The following is a 17567-nucleotide window of genomic DNA, read 5'->3' as shown; positions in this document are numbered from 1 at the left end:
TATTTTTGTGTATAGTGTTAGGGAGTGTTCTAACTTCATTCTTTTACATGTAGCTGTCCAGTTTTCCCAGCAATATTTATTGAAGAGACTGTCCTTTCTCCATTGTATATCCTTGCCTCCTTTGTCATAGATTAGGTGACCATAGGTGCGTGCATTTACCTCTGGGATTTCTATCCTGTTCCATTGATCTATTTTTCTGTTCTTGTGCCAGTACCATATTGTCTTGATTACTGTAGCTTTGTAGTGTCATCTGAAGCAAGGGAGTCTGATTCCTACAGCTCCATTTTTTTCCCTCAAGACTGCTTTGTCTATACGGGGTCTTTGGGTCTCCATACAAATTTTAAGATTTTTTGTTTTAGTTCTGTAAAAAATGCCATTGGTAATTTGATAGGGATTGCATTGAATCTGTAGATTGCTTTGGGTAGTATAGTCATTTGCACAATACTGATTCTTCCAATCCAAGAACATGGTATATCTCTCCATCTGTTGGTATCAACTTTAATTTCTTTCAACAGTGTCTGAATAGTTTTCTGCATACAGGTCTTTTGTCTCCCTAGGTAGGTTTATTCCTAGGTATTTTATTCTTTTTGTTGCAATGGTAAATGGGAGTGTTTCCTTAAATTCTCCTTCAGATTTTTCATCATTAGTGTATAGGAATGCAAGAGATTTCTGTGCATTAATTTTGTATCCTGTGGCGTTACCAAATTCATTGATAAGCTCTAGTAGTTTTCTGGTGGCATCTTTAGGATTCTCTATGTATAGTATCATGTCATCTGCAAACAGTGACAGTTTTACTTCTTCTTTTCCAATTTCTATTCCTTTTATTGCTTTTTCTTCTCTGATTGCCATGGCTAGGACTTCCGAAACTATGTTGAATAATAGTGACGAGAGTGGACACCCTTCTCTTGTTCCTGATCTTAGAGGAAATGCTTTCAGTTTTTCACCATTGAGAATGATGTTTGCTGTGAGTTTGTCGTATATGGCCTTTATTATGTTGAGGTAGGTTCCCTCTATGCCCACTTTCTGGAGAGTTTTTATCATAAATGGGTGTTGAATTTTGTCAAAAGCTCTTTCTGCATCTATTGAGGTGATTATATGGTTTTTATTCTTCAATTTGTTAATATGGTGTATCACATTGATTGATTTGCGTATATTGAAGAATCCTTGCATTCCTGGGATAAATCCCACTTGATCATGGTGTATGATCCTTTTAATGTGTTGTTGGATTCTGTTTGCTAGTATTTTGAGGATTTTTGCATCTATATTCATCAGTGATATTGGTCTGTAATTTTCTTTTTTTGTAGTATCTTTGTCTGGTTTTGGTATCAGGGTGATGGTGGCCTCATAGAATGAGTTTGGGAGTGTTCCTTCCTCTGCAATTTTTTGGAAGAGTTTGAGAAGAATGGGTGTTATCTCTTCTCTAAATGTTTGGTAGAATTCACCTGTGAAGCCATCTGGTCCCAGACTTTTGTTTGTTGGAAGATTTTAAATCACAGTTCCAATTTCATTACTTGTGATTGGTCTGTTCATATTTTCTATTTCTTCCTGGTTTAGTCTTGGAAGGTTATACCTTCCTAAGAATTTGTCCATTTCTTCCAGATTGTCCATTTTATTGGCATAGAGTTGCTTGTAGTAGTCTTTTTGGATGGTTTGTATTTCTGCAGTGTCTGTTTTAACTTCTTCTTTTTCATTTCTAATTTTATTGATTTGAGTCCTCTCCCTCTTTTTCTTGATGAGTCTGGCTAATGGTTTATCAATTTTGTTTATCTTCTCAAAGAACCAGCTTTTAGTTTTATTGATCTTTGCTATTGTTTTCTTTGTTTCTATTTCCTTTTTTTCTGCTCTGATCTTTATGATTTCTTTCCTTCTGCTACCTTTGGGCTTTGTTTGTTCTTCTTTATCTAGTTCCTTTAGGTATAAGGTTAGACTGTTTATTTGAGATATTTCTTGTTTCTTGAGGTAGGCTTGTATTGCTATAAACTTCCCTCTTAAAACTGCTTTTGCTGTGTCCCATAGGTTTTGGGTCGTTGTGTTTTCATTATCATTTGTCTCTAGGTATTTTTTGATTTCCTCTTTGATTTATTCAGTGATCTCTTGGTTATTTAGTAACATATTGTTTAGCCTCCGTGTGTTTGTGTTTTTTACTTGTAATTGATTTCTAATCTCATAGCGTTGTGGTCAGAAAAGATGCTTGGTATGATTTCAATTTTCTTAAATTTAATGAGGCTTGATTTGTGACCCAAGATATGACCTATCCTGGAGAATGTTCCATGCACACTTGAGAAGAAAGTGTAATCTGCTGTTTTTGGATGGAATGTCCTATAAATATCAATTAAATCTATCTGGTCTATTGTGTCATTTAAAGCTTGTGTTTCCTTATTAATTTTCTGTTTGGATGATCTGTCCATTGGTGTAAGTGAGGTTTTAAAGTCCCCTAATATTATTGTGTTACTGTCGATTCCCTCTTTTATAACTGTTAGCAGTTGCCTTATGTATTGAGGTGCTCCTATGTTGGGTGCATATATATTTACAATTGTTATATCTTCTTCTTGGATTGATTCCTTGATCATTATGTAGTGTCCTTCCTTGTCTCTTGTAACATTCTTTATTTTAAAGTCTATTTTATCTGATATGAGTATTGCTACTCCAGCTTTCTTTTGATTTCCATTTACATGGAATATCTTTTTCCATCCCCTCACTTTCAGTCTGAATGTGTCCCTAGGTCTGAAGTGGGTCTCTTGTAGACAGCATATATATGGGTCTTGTTTTTGTATCCATTCAGCAAGCCTGTGTCTTTTGGTTGGAGCAGTAATCCATTCACATTTATGGTAATTATCGATATGTATGTTCCTATTACTATTTTCTTAGTTATTTTGGGTTTGTTTTTGTAGGTCCTTTTCTTCTTTTGTGTTTCTCACTTAGAGAAGTTCCTTTAGCATTTGTTGTAGAGCTGGCTTGGTGGTGTTGAATTCTCTTAGCTTTTGCTTGTCTGTAAAGCTTTTGATTTCTCCGTTGCATCTGAATGATATCTTTGCCAGGTAGAGTAATTTTGTTTGTAGGTTCTTCCCTTTCATCACTTTATCATGCCACTCCCTTCTGGATTGTAGAGTTTCTGCTGAGAAATCAGCTGTTAACCTTATGGGGGTTCCCTTGTATGTTATTTGTCATTTTTCCCTTGCTGCTTTCAATAATTTTTCTTTTTCTTTAATTTTTGCCAATTTGATTACTATGTGTCTCAGCATGTTTCTCCTTGGGTTTATCCTATATGGGACTCTCTGCACTTCCTGGACTTGGGTGGCTATTTCCTTTCCCATGTTAGGGAAGTTTTCGACTATAATCTCTTCAAATATTTTCTCTGGTCCTTTCTCTCTCTGGGACCCCTATAATGCGAATGTTGTTGCGTTTAATGTTGTCCCAGAGGTCTCTTAGGCTGTCTTCATTTCTTTTCATTCTTTTTTCTTTATTCTGTTCCGCAGCAGTGAATTCCACCATTCTGTCTTCCAGGTCACGTATCCGTTCTTCTGCCTCAGTTATTCTGCTATTGATTCCTTCTAGTGTATTTTTCATTTCAGTTATTGTGTTGTCCATCTCTGTTTGTTTGTTCTTTAGTTCTTCTAGATCTTTGTTTAACATTTCTTGCATCTTCTCTACCTTTGCCTCCATTCTTTTTCCGAGGTCCTGGATCATCCTCATTATCATTATTCTGAGTTCTTTTTCTGGAAGGTTTCCTATATCCACTTCATTTAGTTTCTTTTCTGGGGTTTTATCTTGTTCCTTCCTCTGGTACATAGCCCTCTGACTTTTCACCTTGTCTGTCTTTCTGTGAATGTGGTTTTTGTTCCACAGGCTGCAGGATTGTAGTTCTTCTTGCTTCTGCTGTCTGCTCTCTCGTGGATGAGGTTATCTAAGAGGCTTGTGCAAGTTTCCTGATGGGTGGGGCTGGTGGTGGGTAGAGCTGGCTGTTGCTTTGGTGGGCAGAGCTCAGTAAAACTTTAATCCACTTGTCTGCTGGTGGGTGGGGCTGGGTTCCCTCCCTGTTGGTTGTTTGGCCTGAGGCGACCCAACACTGGAGCCTACCTGGGCTCTTTGGTGGGCCTAATGGCAGACTCTGGGATGGCTCACGCCAAGGAGTACTTCCCAGAACTTCTGCTGCCAGTTTCCTTGTCCTCATGGTGAGACACATCCACCCCCTGCCTCTGCAGAAGACCCTCCAGCACTAGCAGGTAGGTCTGGTTCAGTCTCCTATGGGGTCACTGCTCCTTCCCCTGGGCCCTGATGTGCACACTACTTTGTGTGTGCCCTCCAAGAGTGGAGTCTCTTGTTCCCCCTGTCCTGTCGAAGTCGTGCAATCAAATCCCACTACCCTTCAAAGTCTGATTCTCTAGGAATTCCTCCTCCCGTTGCCGGACCCCCCAGATCGGGAAGCCTGACGTGGGGCTCAGAACCTTCACTCCAGTGGGTGGACTTCTGTGGTATAAGTGTTCTCCAGTTGGTGAGTCACCCACTCAGCAGTTATGGGATTTGATTTTATTGTGTTTGCGCCCCTCCTACCATCTCACTGTGGCTTCTCCTGTGTCTTTGGATGTGGGGTATCTTTTTTGGTGAGTTCCAGTGTCTTCCTGTCGATTATTGTTCAGCAGTTAGTTGTGATTCTGGTGTTCTTGCAAGAGGGAGTGAGAGCACGTTCTTCTACTCTGCCATTTTGAACCAATCTCCCTTGCTATTATTCTGTATATGTAAACTCATGTAATCCTCACAGCACCTCTAATGATGTAGGTACTGGTATCCCCATTTCATGGATGAAGGGACTATGGTGCAGAGAAATTGTGACCTGCACCGGTTGGAGGTGACTCAGTTAGTAAATAGCAGAGTTAGGATTAGGACATGGATTTATCACTACAGAGCCCAGTTTGTCAAATACTATGCTATTTATATAAAGCACAATAATATCCTACATAAAATCAACAACTCTTTTATACTGAGGCCCTTGTCCAGGAGGTTTTTGTAAAGAGGATGCTTTGTTCTTGCATTTAGTACATATGCATCTTTATAACCTGAAGTCCACAGAACCTTTTTACATCCTGTACTCATGCTAGAGAATCTCAGAGAGGAAAAGGATGTTTACTCATCACCAGATATTGTAGCTCTGAGGCACAAGAATTCTGGGAGAACAGGCCAAACCTGAACATGAAGGAAGGGTTTGCTTGCAGACACAGAGGTCCCTGAGGCTGTGATTTATTTGACATTTGTAAAGTGAAATTCAACAGGTTGTTTACAGCTGATTTGAAGCCCATGTCATACCATGTTTTATGGTTCCAAATGAACAAAGTAGAGAAAAGTTCCCCAAAGTAAACTGAACAGGTGTTTTGGGGGCTACAGGACATTTCAGTTATATGGTGAAGAACCTCCATTTGATGGTAAATCATTAAGTTTCCTCAGGTCATGGGTTGGAGTGTGCTTTAGTGGTTTCTAAAAGAAACCTAGAATGCCTTTCCTTTCCCCAAATATCCTTTCTGTAAAAATGTCCTTGACACTGTGGGCTTTGACTAATTCAGAAATTGCTCCTGTCCGCGCTGCCAGAGGAGCCGTGGCAAATGTGAGCAGAGGCCTGGATTGGCAGAGGCTGGTGGGTCTTCAGGCTCAAATACAGCCAGATAGACAGAATATTGGTTTTCTGATGGTAATAATGATGGCACAGAAATTTATGTTTTGGAAACTGTTAGTTCTCACTTCTTGAGAAGGTCATGGCCCTGGAGACACAGGGTAACTTGGAAGCTTTTGACAAGAAAATCTCTTGATATCCTAATTTATTAACCTATTGAGCTTGGGCTTGCCAAAGGGAACCTCCAAGTTCACCCCAATTCTCTAATTCCTGAACGGCTCTAGAGACAAGTCTAACTGTACACTCGTCTGAAGTAAGATCAGCAAAGGCAGGATGTGAACAACGTGTACATTCAAAGTCTTGTAATACATGCTTCCGTATTATTTTTTTTAAAGTGGGTGCACATCAGTTATCTGGGTTTAAAAACTCTGAACCACTGTGACTTCAGGCATGTAGTACAGTTCCCTGCACATGGTATGAACTCAAGAAATATTTGTAGAAAAGATGCTGTTGAATGATTTATCATCTGGTCCTAATGAAATTCTAAAATAAAAGTTTCATAGATAATTTTTTTGGTTAACATTTATCAGTTGTGTGCTTTGGAGATCCAGCATACCTGCCATTCAGACCCTATTGAAAATGTAATATCTACTATCCATTAATTCATTCTAAAATATTTAATATGTATCTATAACATTCTGGGCACAATGAATCACCATTTAATTCAACTGTTATGAAACGCTGGAGAAAAGTAAGTAATGAATAGGGTTCCATGCTTTTATTTGTATTTTATTCAAATACATCCTATGTTTCTAAGTGGTGCTAAAAAGTTGAAGTTGGATATGCTAAGACACGGCTAATTTTAAAAGTCTAATTTAAATTCCCATTTAAAGTGAATTAGCACTAAAGACTTAGCAATGCTACAAGTGGGTTGTTTTGTATTAGTCTTTAGATTGTGTGCTTCATGCAGGATCTCAATCCTGGGGTCCTTTCCAGGTATCTCTATCTTTTGAAGATACTCTGAAGCAGTCTGGATTTAGGTAGGGTGACCATACAATTTACTATCTCAACTGGGGCAACTTTGAGCGTGATAATTACACCAGTGCAATAAGTATAAATGGGATTCTCTCAGGCAAATAGGGTCGTATATTCATCCTAGGAAAGGACATGGGTTGAAAGATCGGGAGTTGATACACACCGGCTGCCTTATCAAGTGCATGTCACGTCCCCTTTCTGGGTTTCAGTTTATTTGAATGAAAAGTAAAAGGGTTGTACTAAAACCAACGCTACTGTTTCCTTCAAACTCCGTCACTTTATGCTTACAAACAGCCTCAAAGGAAAGAGTCTCATCATGTTTTTGAAACAGCTTCGAACTGAGAGACAGCTGGATAGACAAACACATAAAACCCTCGTCCTCTCCCCTTTTAAAAACCACACTGTTACAAAAGCTTACATCATATTTTAAATAAATCAACACTTGCTTACTTTAGGGTTGGTAAACATTTCATCTTCAATACCTGAAGCATTGTGTTGAGAAGGATTCTGAGGTCACATCTGCGCTCAGCAGGAAAAAAACCAAAACAAACAAACAAACAAAGACCCTTGATTGATTAGTGATGGTTTCTGGGGCCATGGGAACAGAAGAGAGAGGCAGGGAGGGTGGGAGGGGTTAGGGGCTATGTGTGTGTGCCAGTCCTCTGCCATAACTGGCTTAAGGTCTCTGGTGCTAAAATATAAAACAAACAACAAAAATCTCATATGTAGGGTAAAACTGCTCCATATTGATATCTAACATTGTATTAGTCTCACCCAGAGATTTTTTCTCCTCTTCTTTGTTCTCAGCGTCCTTTCATGAATACTCAAGTAGCAGAGTAGAAGTGATGGTCCTCAACCCCGGCTGCATGTTAGAATCACGCAGGACCTCTGGGGATGGGGCCCAAGCTTTATTGGTTTTAACACCCTCCACAACCAGGGGATTTTATTGTGCAGCCAGGATGAAGAACCACTGGCACAGGGGCTGGAACGGGAGATGGGAGTCAGGACACCCAGCTCTCTTGTTCTTTATTAAGGCTGTGTGACCTTGGATATATTACTTAGATTATCTTAGTTTGTAAAATGAATTTGGACTCAGGCATTCTCTAGCTTTAACTTTCTGTAACTAAAGCATGAGGAGGTGAAGAATATCATGGTGTGTTAACTCAGACACTGTAGATGTCCTTCTCTTTGTAAATTCAAGGAAAGCTGACTTTGTTGTCAAAAAGATAAATCTTACCGGAAATGATAGGGAAACAAATACACATCACTCTTCCATGCATGAGCAATCATAATTTCTGGAAAGAGGCAGCTAAGTTATGTAATATCGTGGATAGAATCCTTTGTCTAAGCTGTTCTTGCAAATGCTTTCTTTTAAACGCTAAAAATCCATGGACATAATTTACTACTTTCAACACATATTTTAATTGCTTGCACCTCTGACTTTAGCAGATTTCTCGGCATTCCCACGATTTAGTAATTTGACATCTTACCTGAGTGACAGCAATATTTGTCCCATCGGTGACTTCCACACTCATATTATAGATGGACCTCTGCTCTGCGTCCAAAGGTTTTGCAATGACAATGGTCCCAACGCCCTTCTCTGCATCAAAAGAGCTGTCAAAATTGCCCCCTGACGAGTTCACAAAAACAACATGAAATTAGCATATCCGAAAAGTTATTACACATATTGAAGCATACAGCTTTAAAGGGAGATCTTATATAGAAACGTTTTTTGACAGGCATCCCTATGGCTCAATTTTGTACATCTTAAATGGGACCCTTTTTGTTTTTTAACTTAACTCATATTTCAAAACACAGCCTCTACAATGCATAACAAATGTTACAAAAAAGAATGTATTGCAAAAATCCCCTCAGCACTAATGTTATAGCAGTGAAGCATAAATTGACTCCATAAAATATTTAGAAAGCTAAAGTCCCTTCAACCCCTTGTGGCTTCTGGGCTAGGAATTTGTAGATCCTTTGCTTTTCCAAAGTATTGATAGATTAAATTCTAGGTAAACAAACAGTCCAATTATTATTAACAAAAATGAGTAGACACTCTGAAATCCATTCCAGGATTGATGGTAAACATGTGGTTGGTAGAGTTCAGATTCCCTCAATTAGATGTCAGAAATAAAGTTATAAATACTAGAAAATAAGAAAAAGCAATAAAATTGAATTTCACATTAAAAATTCTCTCTCTGTAAGTTGGGATATTTATAGAAATATATTTTTGCCATCTTGACAGTGTGAATTATCTTTCTCCCCCCAAAATAGAAAGTTTATGGGAGATTTACAAGAAGGAGATGAAAACATCAGCTATGGAACATCAAGTGATAAAATAATCAATAGAAAAGTTTAGAAAACTTTACTTTTCTCCCCCTGGACGAGGTGTAATCCATAATCTGTGACTAATGTGCCTAAGACAGCATAGACTTTGTTGAGATTACTGTAGGTGTTTCCATCTCTGTGAACCAAAGTGTAGTTTATGATCTTTTTCAAAATGAAAGATTTTTTTTTTAAGGGGAGAGAAGATATTGGTATAAGTGCTGGAACGATTTTAATTAAGTATCAGTATATGTTCACAAGCTCTATTTACTTTAGCCTGAAGTTTCATCATGTCCACAAATTTTGTTCTTGGACAGTAATTTTATTTAACTACAGCACATAGGGCAATGCATTTACTGAATTTCATATTTTAGAAAAGAAATCTTGGCTTCTCTTTTTTGCATTTAATTTTGATGATCAGTCAACAATATTATATACAATTTCTACGATATTAGAATTAGAAATGGGCAGATGAGTTAAAGGAAAAGAGAATTTTACCTGAATTGCTAGAATCTGATGTATAATGACATGAAATAAATAATACAGTGTACTTAAAAAAAACCTGGTCATACATATGACCAGGTTTTTCAGATACTTATTGAGTGTAGCTGTCATATATACTTGAGATTATTTAATTGCTAGAGAGAACATAATTGCCCTTGACATTTAATTAAAGTTCTGGAGATATGGGTGTACCAGAGAATTGCTTGGAGATGATATATTTTTCAAAAATTTCATCTCAAAAAGAAACTCATCTTCCACTTAATATCTTTAATTGATTTACTGAGAAATACTAAATGTTAACTCCAAAAAATGTCTTTTGAAGAACAGGATAAAGAGAAAGGGGAGGAAATCTAGGCTGAAAGGGAAGTAAGCCTTAGGTCACCATGCCTATTCCAAAGGGAATGTTTCATGTTGATAACCACATGAAACGAAATGTACGACTGATTCAAGTGTCTTGAATAACTGTCCTAATGAGCAAAGAAAAATCATTTGCTATCAAGTGGTATATTATGAAAAAAAAAAAAACTCTGCCATGGAAACTTTCAAAGAAAAGACATAAAATTGCCTCAGACTGTGTAGAAGGAAAGATGGGAAAGCAACTTCTCAAGCCATTTCTAGTGGGTATTAAATCATATTTTAAATCACATTTAAAATCATCTTTAGAATGTCTTCCTAACCAAGATTTTTACTTTCTTAAATTTGAGTACTATGATTTTTGGGGGTGGGGGTGGGGGTGGGGGTGGAGGAGGGTCAATTATTTTGGAAGGTGAAAATTTGTAGGTCAAAGTAAAATAGAAACTACACGAACTATAAGCCTTTGATTTGCTTCAGTTTAAAGACAAATAAAAATGAAATTTAGAGAACATAACAAGCAAAGATTTCCAGTTTCAGTTACTGTTTCAATGGGGCAATTCTATTTCCTCTCCCTCATTGCCCTAGACTCACATTTTCCTCAGGGCCCTCCTTATACAGAAATATATCAGCGTTTCATGTGCTTAGTGGCATAAAATTTACATACTTTACATATGGCATATAGATTGTGCACCTTTTTATTAGTCATTTTTTGTATCAAAAAACATTTTTGGCTACTTTTATGGTGGTGTTTTTTTATTTTTATTTTATTTTGGAGTATAGTTGATTAACAATGTTGTGTTAGTTTCAGGTGTATAGCAAAGTGATTCAGTTATACATATACATGTATCTATTCTTTTTCAAATTCTTATCCCATTTAGGTTATTAGAGAATACTGGGCAGAGCACAGGGAACTCTCCTCAATATGGTAGTGATTTTTTACAGTTTTCTCTCCTCCTGCATGTGTGTTTATGTGTGTGTGTGTGTGTGTGTGTGTGCATCTCCCCCATTCACCTTTATTGTTTCAAATACTCTAGACCAGAAAAGTTGAAAGGAGCAGGGGAGATAGACAAAGAGAAAGCAGATCAAGGTGAGCTTGACAAAGAAAGCCTGTGAGTGTCTTTCCATCCATCAGTAAGGCTAGCAGCCTCTGATACTCACTTCTAGGGCTTTAGCTCTTAGTTAAACCAAGATTTCATGTAAAACCAGGTTCCCCAAATCTTCCCTGAGTTTTAAAATGAATTTCTGACAAGGGATACAGAATCTAGACCAGCAGTTCACCATCAACCCTCCCGCAATTTCATAACCTACCACTTAATCCTCCCATTTCATGAACGACTCCGTCTCTCTCCCCCAGGCCTCATTTCTCAGGCTCCCTTTTAGCCTGAAAGGTGATTTCATTTTGTAGGAACCCATGTCCAATTCATCTGGGGTGAGAATATTAAATGGAAGGAGTCTGCTTTCACTAGCAGCATTCTGTTTAAAGAAGATGTGCTTCCTCAGAGCCAGTAACAACATGCAAAGCCAGAGTGTGCTGGGGCAGCAGCGCTGGGCTAAACAAAGGGTGGGGAGGAGGGAGGACACTGCCGAGCTGGTCTGATTTCAACAAAGTGGGGAATTAAGAGAAGTCACAGCCTGAGCGTTGCTGCAGGGGTGTGAGGCAGAGATGGTTAAAAGCGAGGTTGTGAACAGCCCACATAAAAGAGAATTCATGTCAGGGACATTTCTCTTTGACCATTTTCGGTCAAGACGGGTGTTAAGGAGTAAACAAAGAGCATGAGAGGCGTGTTGGATTTCTATTGGATTCTAAAGTTAAACATTGCAAGTCGGAGTGTCCCAGAAAGCTTTAAAAATGGGACAGGAATGAAAATACTTTGAGCCAGCAGCTACTGCTGGAATGTACCAGGCAGCAGGGTGTTGGGCCATGATTATTTAAGCTTTTCTTTAAAGAATCACCATCTCTCCATAATGAGATCCAATGCTGACTATCTCACAGCTTTCCCTCTAGAGAAGCTTCCGGGCCCCTCCCCTAGCTATGATTCCAATCCACTCTACGTGCGATGGTAAAAATACCAACCAAGATCTAGTAGTCACCAAGGGAGACGAGCTATTGGAGAAGCTTCCAAAACACTGAGCCGCTGCATCTCAATGAATTAAGGGAGTTGTTCGCAAGCTGCTCATTCAAGTTCAGCATGTACACCTAACTTAAGGAAAAATGCTAAACACCATTTCTAAGGTTTGATCATGAATAATTTTCTGCCTTGGAATGAAGCAAGCACAGTACGGGGCTAAAACGGATATTTACATGGAAGGCAGGAGATGCAGGCTGGAGGTGGGAAACAGTGGTAGGAAGGAAAATCCTGTCTAGAATCTGGTTTAAAATTCATTTTCTTACAAACGATAATAGCCGAAGCTGTTTTAGGCTTTTTATTATTTTCCTAAAGTCTCTTCAGGTGTGTTCCTATGGACCACATTGTTGCTATGGAGAAAAGAGAGGCACGTCTGGGATCCAATTAGAAGAAATGATGTCAATTGATGACTCTGAGCAAGCGTCATCCTGATGGAGGAAGAGCTGTATTAAAAATGGGACACAGACATAGCTTCTCTTGGGAGGGGTGGGGGAGAGTTTTGTGATAAAGAAATCTGGCCATGAGGTTAGAGAAGACCCAGAGAGATGAAGTGCTAGTCAGAGTGCCATCAAAGACTTTAACTTGCCTATTTGATGGAACCCTATTAAGAGATGACTCCATTAGGGACAAGGTTCTAGAAGGACAGGTATAAGCTTATGAGACAGAAGCAGTCAAGAACCCAAACTCCGCAGGAACCTATGACAAACTAAGGGCCCAGGCAGTCCTTCTGTATCCGCAACACAGAAATGTATTTCTGCTAGAGCTGGACCCATGTGTTACCTTGTACCATCAGAGGATTATTTTCAAAGAACAGCCTTTCTGTTCTCTACATATTGGGTGAGGCAAATAAACAGAGACATTGTAAGTGCTTACTGTCTACAAGGAAAACAGTTTTTCTAGTCTAAGTCGGGGGAAAAGCTAGAAAAGTGGGTGGTAGCATCCCCCAGCAAACTGGAGGTAAAGAGGAATTGTTTGAAGTGTGTAATAACGGTGATCTTTACAATACAAATATTTGCCCGTGGGATAAGGATCCAGGGACCAGATTGCACGCACATTAGAGAGTATGTAAATCAAGATGCTGCTGAGTTGAAATCATAGTTTCCTGAGAAGTGTGAAGATATGTGATAAAGCCACAAAGGATTGTGAATTAGTTTTGCTCCCTTCATTTTCTTTCCCTTTTAACACAGGGAAGGAACATGCTGTGCATTGGGCTGTTTAACCACAGAACAGCTGAACTTTATAATGTTTCCTTTTAATTATAGCTTTCTTAACTCGGTTACAAGTGGGCTTCTGTTTCTGGAAGCTGAGGAGAGTCCAGCTCCGTAACATTGTAAGCAGTGGTCTCTTTGGAGGCACAAGAAAGTATCTGGCAGGTCCTTGTTGGCGGGGTCCGGACTTGGGAACGAAATCTTGCTCTTGACATGGTTTTTGTGAATTCATATCACGGTGGGAGGAAAAGAAATGCAGTTAAACAAGATTCGGGCAGATTTCGAAATATGGAAATGAGGAGACAATACTCTCAGGGGAAAAGGCATGCTGGAACACTATTTCTGCTGATTTAATGAGAATTCATTAGTTATAGCATTTGTAAGCTGTAACTGTTAGCCCGGGAGGTGGTATTGTCTGTAACCGTTAAGTGTCTGTATAGGTGTCTATCCAGCTATAGTACACTGCTATGTTTCTTAAGTACTGAGAAGCACTTTCCCTCTCTCTCCTCTATGTTAGCCTGGCCAGGGAAGATGTTGAGGTAAGGAGGAAGGGAAGGGACAGAGGAGAGTTTCAGTGGCCAAGGATAAACAAGCAAGAAAGCTTGAAAGTAAGAATGAAACATCTGAATATGATAAAGGAAACAGGTTTTTAGAGAAGGGGAAAGGTGTTGTCAGCAGGTTGGAAAACATATGACTCTCTGAGATCAGAAAGGATTTTCAGAAGGGGGATTTGGTGGAAGGAGGACCATATCCATTCTGAGTGCAGCCAGCACCTGGGGAGAAGTTTGTAGTTTTGCCGTGAAATAAAGAGTTGACATTTCAATATGTTGGCTGGATGCGGGGATGGAAATAAAATCATGTTCTGTTTGAGCATCTGGTCCAGTAAGTTCAACTTGCAGGAGGAGCTTGACTAGATGTTACGAGATATACAGTGAAATCTGCGATGGAAGTATCTAGACTAGAGGAACAACCCAGTAGGTCTTCATTAAGAGAAGCACTTGTGTACTAAAACTGAGAGGATTCTATAAAAGGAGTATAGATTTAGGAATAAAGATGGAGAAACATGAAAACGGATGCCATGTCTTTGATCATGATTCCTGGATACGGATTTGAAGCAGCCTAAAGGGACTTCATCCAGTGAGGACTCTCATCTGTCAACTGACCGTCTCTTCTTGGACCAGTCCTCGTTTGGTCAAAGGTGCTGTGTTGCTCAGGCTGGGAATACAGTGGAAGGTCACACTGACTCTGCATGGGTCTCAGGAGGCATCAGTAGTGTTAACACATGGGCTGCCTGCGGCGTCTCCATCGGTCACCATTGTTTATTCCACTCCCCGTGGATGGACATCAAAAGAAGCATTGGCAGGAGGAAGGAATCAGGAGGCAAAGACCTTGACCTTAAGGGTTAACATTGAAGCTAGGATAAACACAAATGAAAATGTACACTAGCACTAATAATGCTGGCATGGAATTCGTGCAAGTAAGGTTACATAGAGCACCACTAGGCATGCTTACCTATACACACCATACACACACATGCAGGGACGCTGAGGAATTGCAAAAGTGACTGGATAACTGGGGTCAGGTGGTTGGTCAGACTGAGCATCAGCGAAAGCTGTGCTTGCAAGATTTCTGACAAGAAGTGCAAGCGAGGGCATCCTGGGGTGGGTGGGATGTGCTGCACGTCAGGAGGTTGCATGCATGCATCACACAAGGGAGAGAAGCGGTGCTGTCAGGCTGTAGAGGCGCTTGCAAACTGGAGCGTCGGGGAGGAGGGAGATGAACTGGTGGCTGATGGCAGACGGCAACTCCTCTCACATCTCGGGACAGCACGGCAGGAGCCCTGCAGCCTGCTGGCTTTCCACTGTACTCTTCCTCGAGTTATTTAAAAGAAGTCATGATTGCACCGGGGACACATTGAGACTGAGATGCATCTTCCGTGACTGACTGAGGGTGGTTCTGAAGGAATCCCCAAAGGTGACAGCACAGACAACCAGGCGACGCATAGGTGTGACCCTTTGTTTCACCAAGAAAGAAGACACTGCGTTGGATAATAACTTAATGACCTAAAAATGACTGAGAAGATACAGAAGCGGAGACATCTTTCATGAATCAGAAGAGGTTCCATTTCAAATGCGTTAAGTGGAAATGAAGACGGAGTTGAAAGCTTGGAAACAAGGATGGTCATGTACAGGGATGGTAGGATTAATGCCCATTAAGTAAAACACAGACGTTCTACTGGCATTCCATAAAATGAAATAGGTAGAAAACAAGCCCTTTCTTTTGGGGAGTTCAGAGGACCCTCTACTGAAGTTTGATTGGGGGCCATGGGGCATTCTTTTTCTGTGCTTCATTGAAACAGATGTGGAATGTTCTAAATGCTTTCCCCAGACCCAGCCATTCCTGGGAAGAGAGGCAGGTTTCCTACCCATACTATCCAAGCAGTGACATGTGGAAGGAAATGATTCCCCCAGACCAGCTCTCTAGATTCGCTGCCTTCCACGGAGAACTGTGGGAAGTCAGCTCCAGCTCAACCCAGTGTCAGATCCAGGGCTGGTGCACACTCTCTCCCCTCGTTTTGTTTCCTGGCCCTCAGCACTTATTTCCTCTCCACTGCCTCTCACCGCCTGGTTGTGCAGGGCAGTGGTGCTGTTTTGCCCTCTCTTTTTGTAGCCTGGCGTGCTTGCTTGCTTTCTTTCAAGGAATTTAAAGGTTGGCTTCCAAGGTCTATCCTGCCTGCATCCATCTGCTTTCTGTATTCGGCTCTCACGGGAAGCTCTCCCTGGCTATATATCTAGGCTGCATTTCCTGCCCTTCCTATTGTGGACAGCAGTCAGGGACTCTCCTGGTGGGGCTCTCTGGTCTACGAATGGCACTCCTGCTGCAAAACCGAGGGGTTGGGATCTATTTGAACTTACTTTTCAATTGGAAAAGGCCCAGTTAAACCAACCTACAAAAAGATCAAAACAAAACAACAAAAAGCCCACATACCTCAAAAGTAAAGAAAAAAAATTTTTTAAAGAAATCAAAACAACCCCCCACCCCTGCCCCAAATCCAAACCCATCAAACCTCAAACAAAGGAGTCACTGGATACGAGTGAGTAATGCAATAGCTGTTAGAGGCATGTATGAAATTTGTGGGCTGCACTTCAGCCTGTCACAGGCAGTTATGAAAGATGTAATTTAATTTGCTTAAAAAAAAAAAAACCCGTAAAAGGCAGATTGGATAGCTGTATTTTAGCAAATGTGTTTGCACTAAGGGTACCTTCTGTTGAACAGTTCTGCCCACAAGCTGTCTGTAGAATATAGAACATCTCTCGAGCATGCTTGCCACCTTGAAGCAGGGCAGTCAGGAGCAGAAAAAAAAAAAAAGAACAGAATGCAGAAAAAGGTGAAGAAAAAGAGAGAAATGAAGGACAGCAAGTCCAGTACCATCAATACATTTAGAAATGAGATTAGCCAAGTGTGACAATAGAATTTAAATGACACACAGAAAGACATTAAGATTGCAGTAAATAACGTACTATGGAAAATCCAGCCAGAGAGCACTTTCTGTTCAGCTTAGCTACAGAGTCAGAATGAAAGCACAGGTCAATTATTCATTTTACTGGCTCTTTTGCATTCCAGCACTATACATCTTTTAATCTTAGCGCTAATCGCTGTGTTTTTTTGTTTGTTTGTTTTGTTAGTTGCTCTGAACAGTCAATGATTACATTGCCCAGTACTGCTCTGGAGGACTCGAACTTACCAACGATGTCAAACCACAGAGGGGTGTTAGCTGGCTGCACAGACACCACCCCTACAATCTCGGTGACTCTATCGCTTTCCATGACTGTAAAGTTATAAAATGGCTCATCGAAGGTCAACGGTACAGGTGAAGGAGGTGGTTTCTTAATCCATTCAATGTGGAGGCGGGCCGTGGAGGACTTCTGAGGGCGCCCATTGTCCACTGCCTTTATCTACTCACACACGGAGAGAACAGAAAGCTGTCTTAGAGCCCGGATCCTGGTGGAAGTCTCGATCTGTCACTCATATGTTGTTGGGCTGAGAGTCCATCCTCATCACAGGGTCAGCAAGGGGAAGGAGACAGTGGAGATCTGGAGAGAATGGGCTCAGGAATTGGGGAAAACAACTTGGTCACGTGGGGGGCCCACACCACATTTGCCAGAAGGTGATTTGAATCACTGCCAACCTTGCAGATGTGGAAAACTTGAAAAATCTATGGTGCACTTATAAATTTTAGTGTTTTATGGACACGAATGATAGTTACATGAGTAGCAACAGCTAATTTGATTTCTTATACCTCTGGTGGTAGTGTTGGAAAGGGAACAAACTGCATCACATAGACACATAGAATTGTCACATAGGATTCCAGGAGGATAATGGGAGGGGGTGTGGGAAAGGCATCAGCTT

General features: G+C 40.3%; 1 protein-coding gene across 5 annotated transcripts in view; it reads right to left on the bottom strand.

Annotated features, from left to right (window-relative positions):
* The window catches only part of FAT3 (FAT atypical cadherin 3), a 717681-nt gene that overhangs the window by 135471 nt on the left and 564643 nt on the right, over positions 1-17567 (bottom strand). For all 5 annotated transcript variants that reach the window (XM_057553401.1, XM_057553405.1, XM_057553404.1 and 2 more), the window contains 2 exons: positions 16903-17113; positions 8128-8267 (listed from right to left, as the gene is read on the bottom strand). In XM_057553401.1, coding sequence (XP_057409384.1) covers positions 8128-8267; positions 16903-17113 — 351 coding nt within the window. The remainder of the gene's footprint in view (positions 1-8127; positions 8268-16902; positions 17114-17567) is intronic.

This window comes from Balaenoptera acutorostrata, chromosome 9 (assembly GCF_949987535.1).
Source record: "Balaenoptera acutorostrata chromosome 9, mBalAcu1.1, whole genome shotgun sequence".
Lineage (NCBI taxonomy): Eukaryota > Metazoa > Chordata > Mammalia > Artiodactyla > Balaenopteridae > Balaenoptera > Balaenoptera acutorostrata.
The sequence above is the reverse complement of the archived record's forward strand: the minus strand, read 5'-3'. Positions and strand labels throughout refer to the sequence as shown.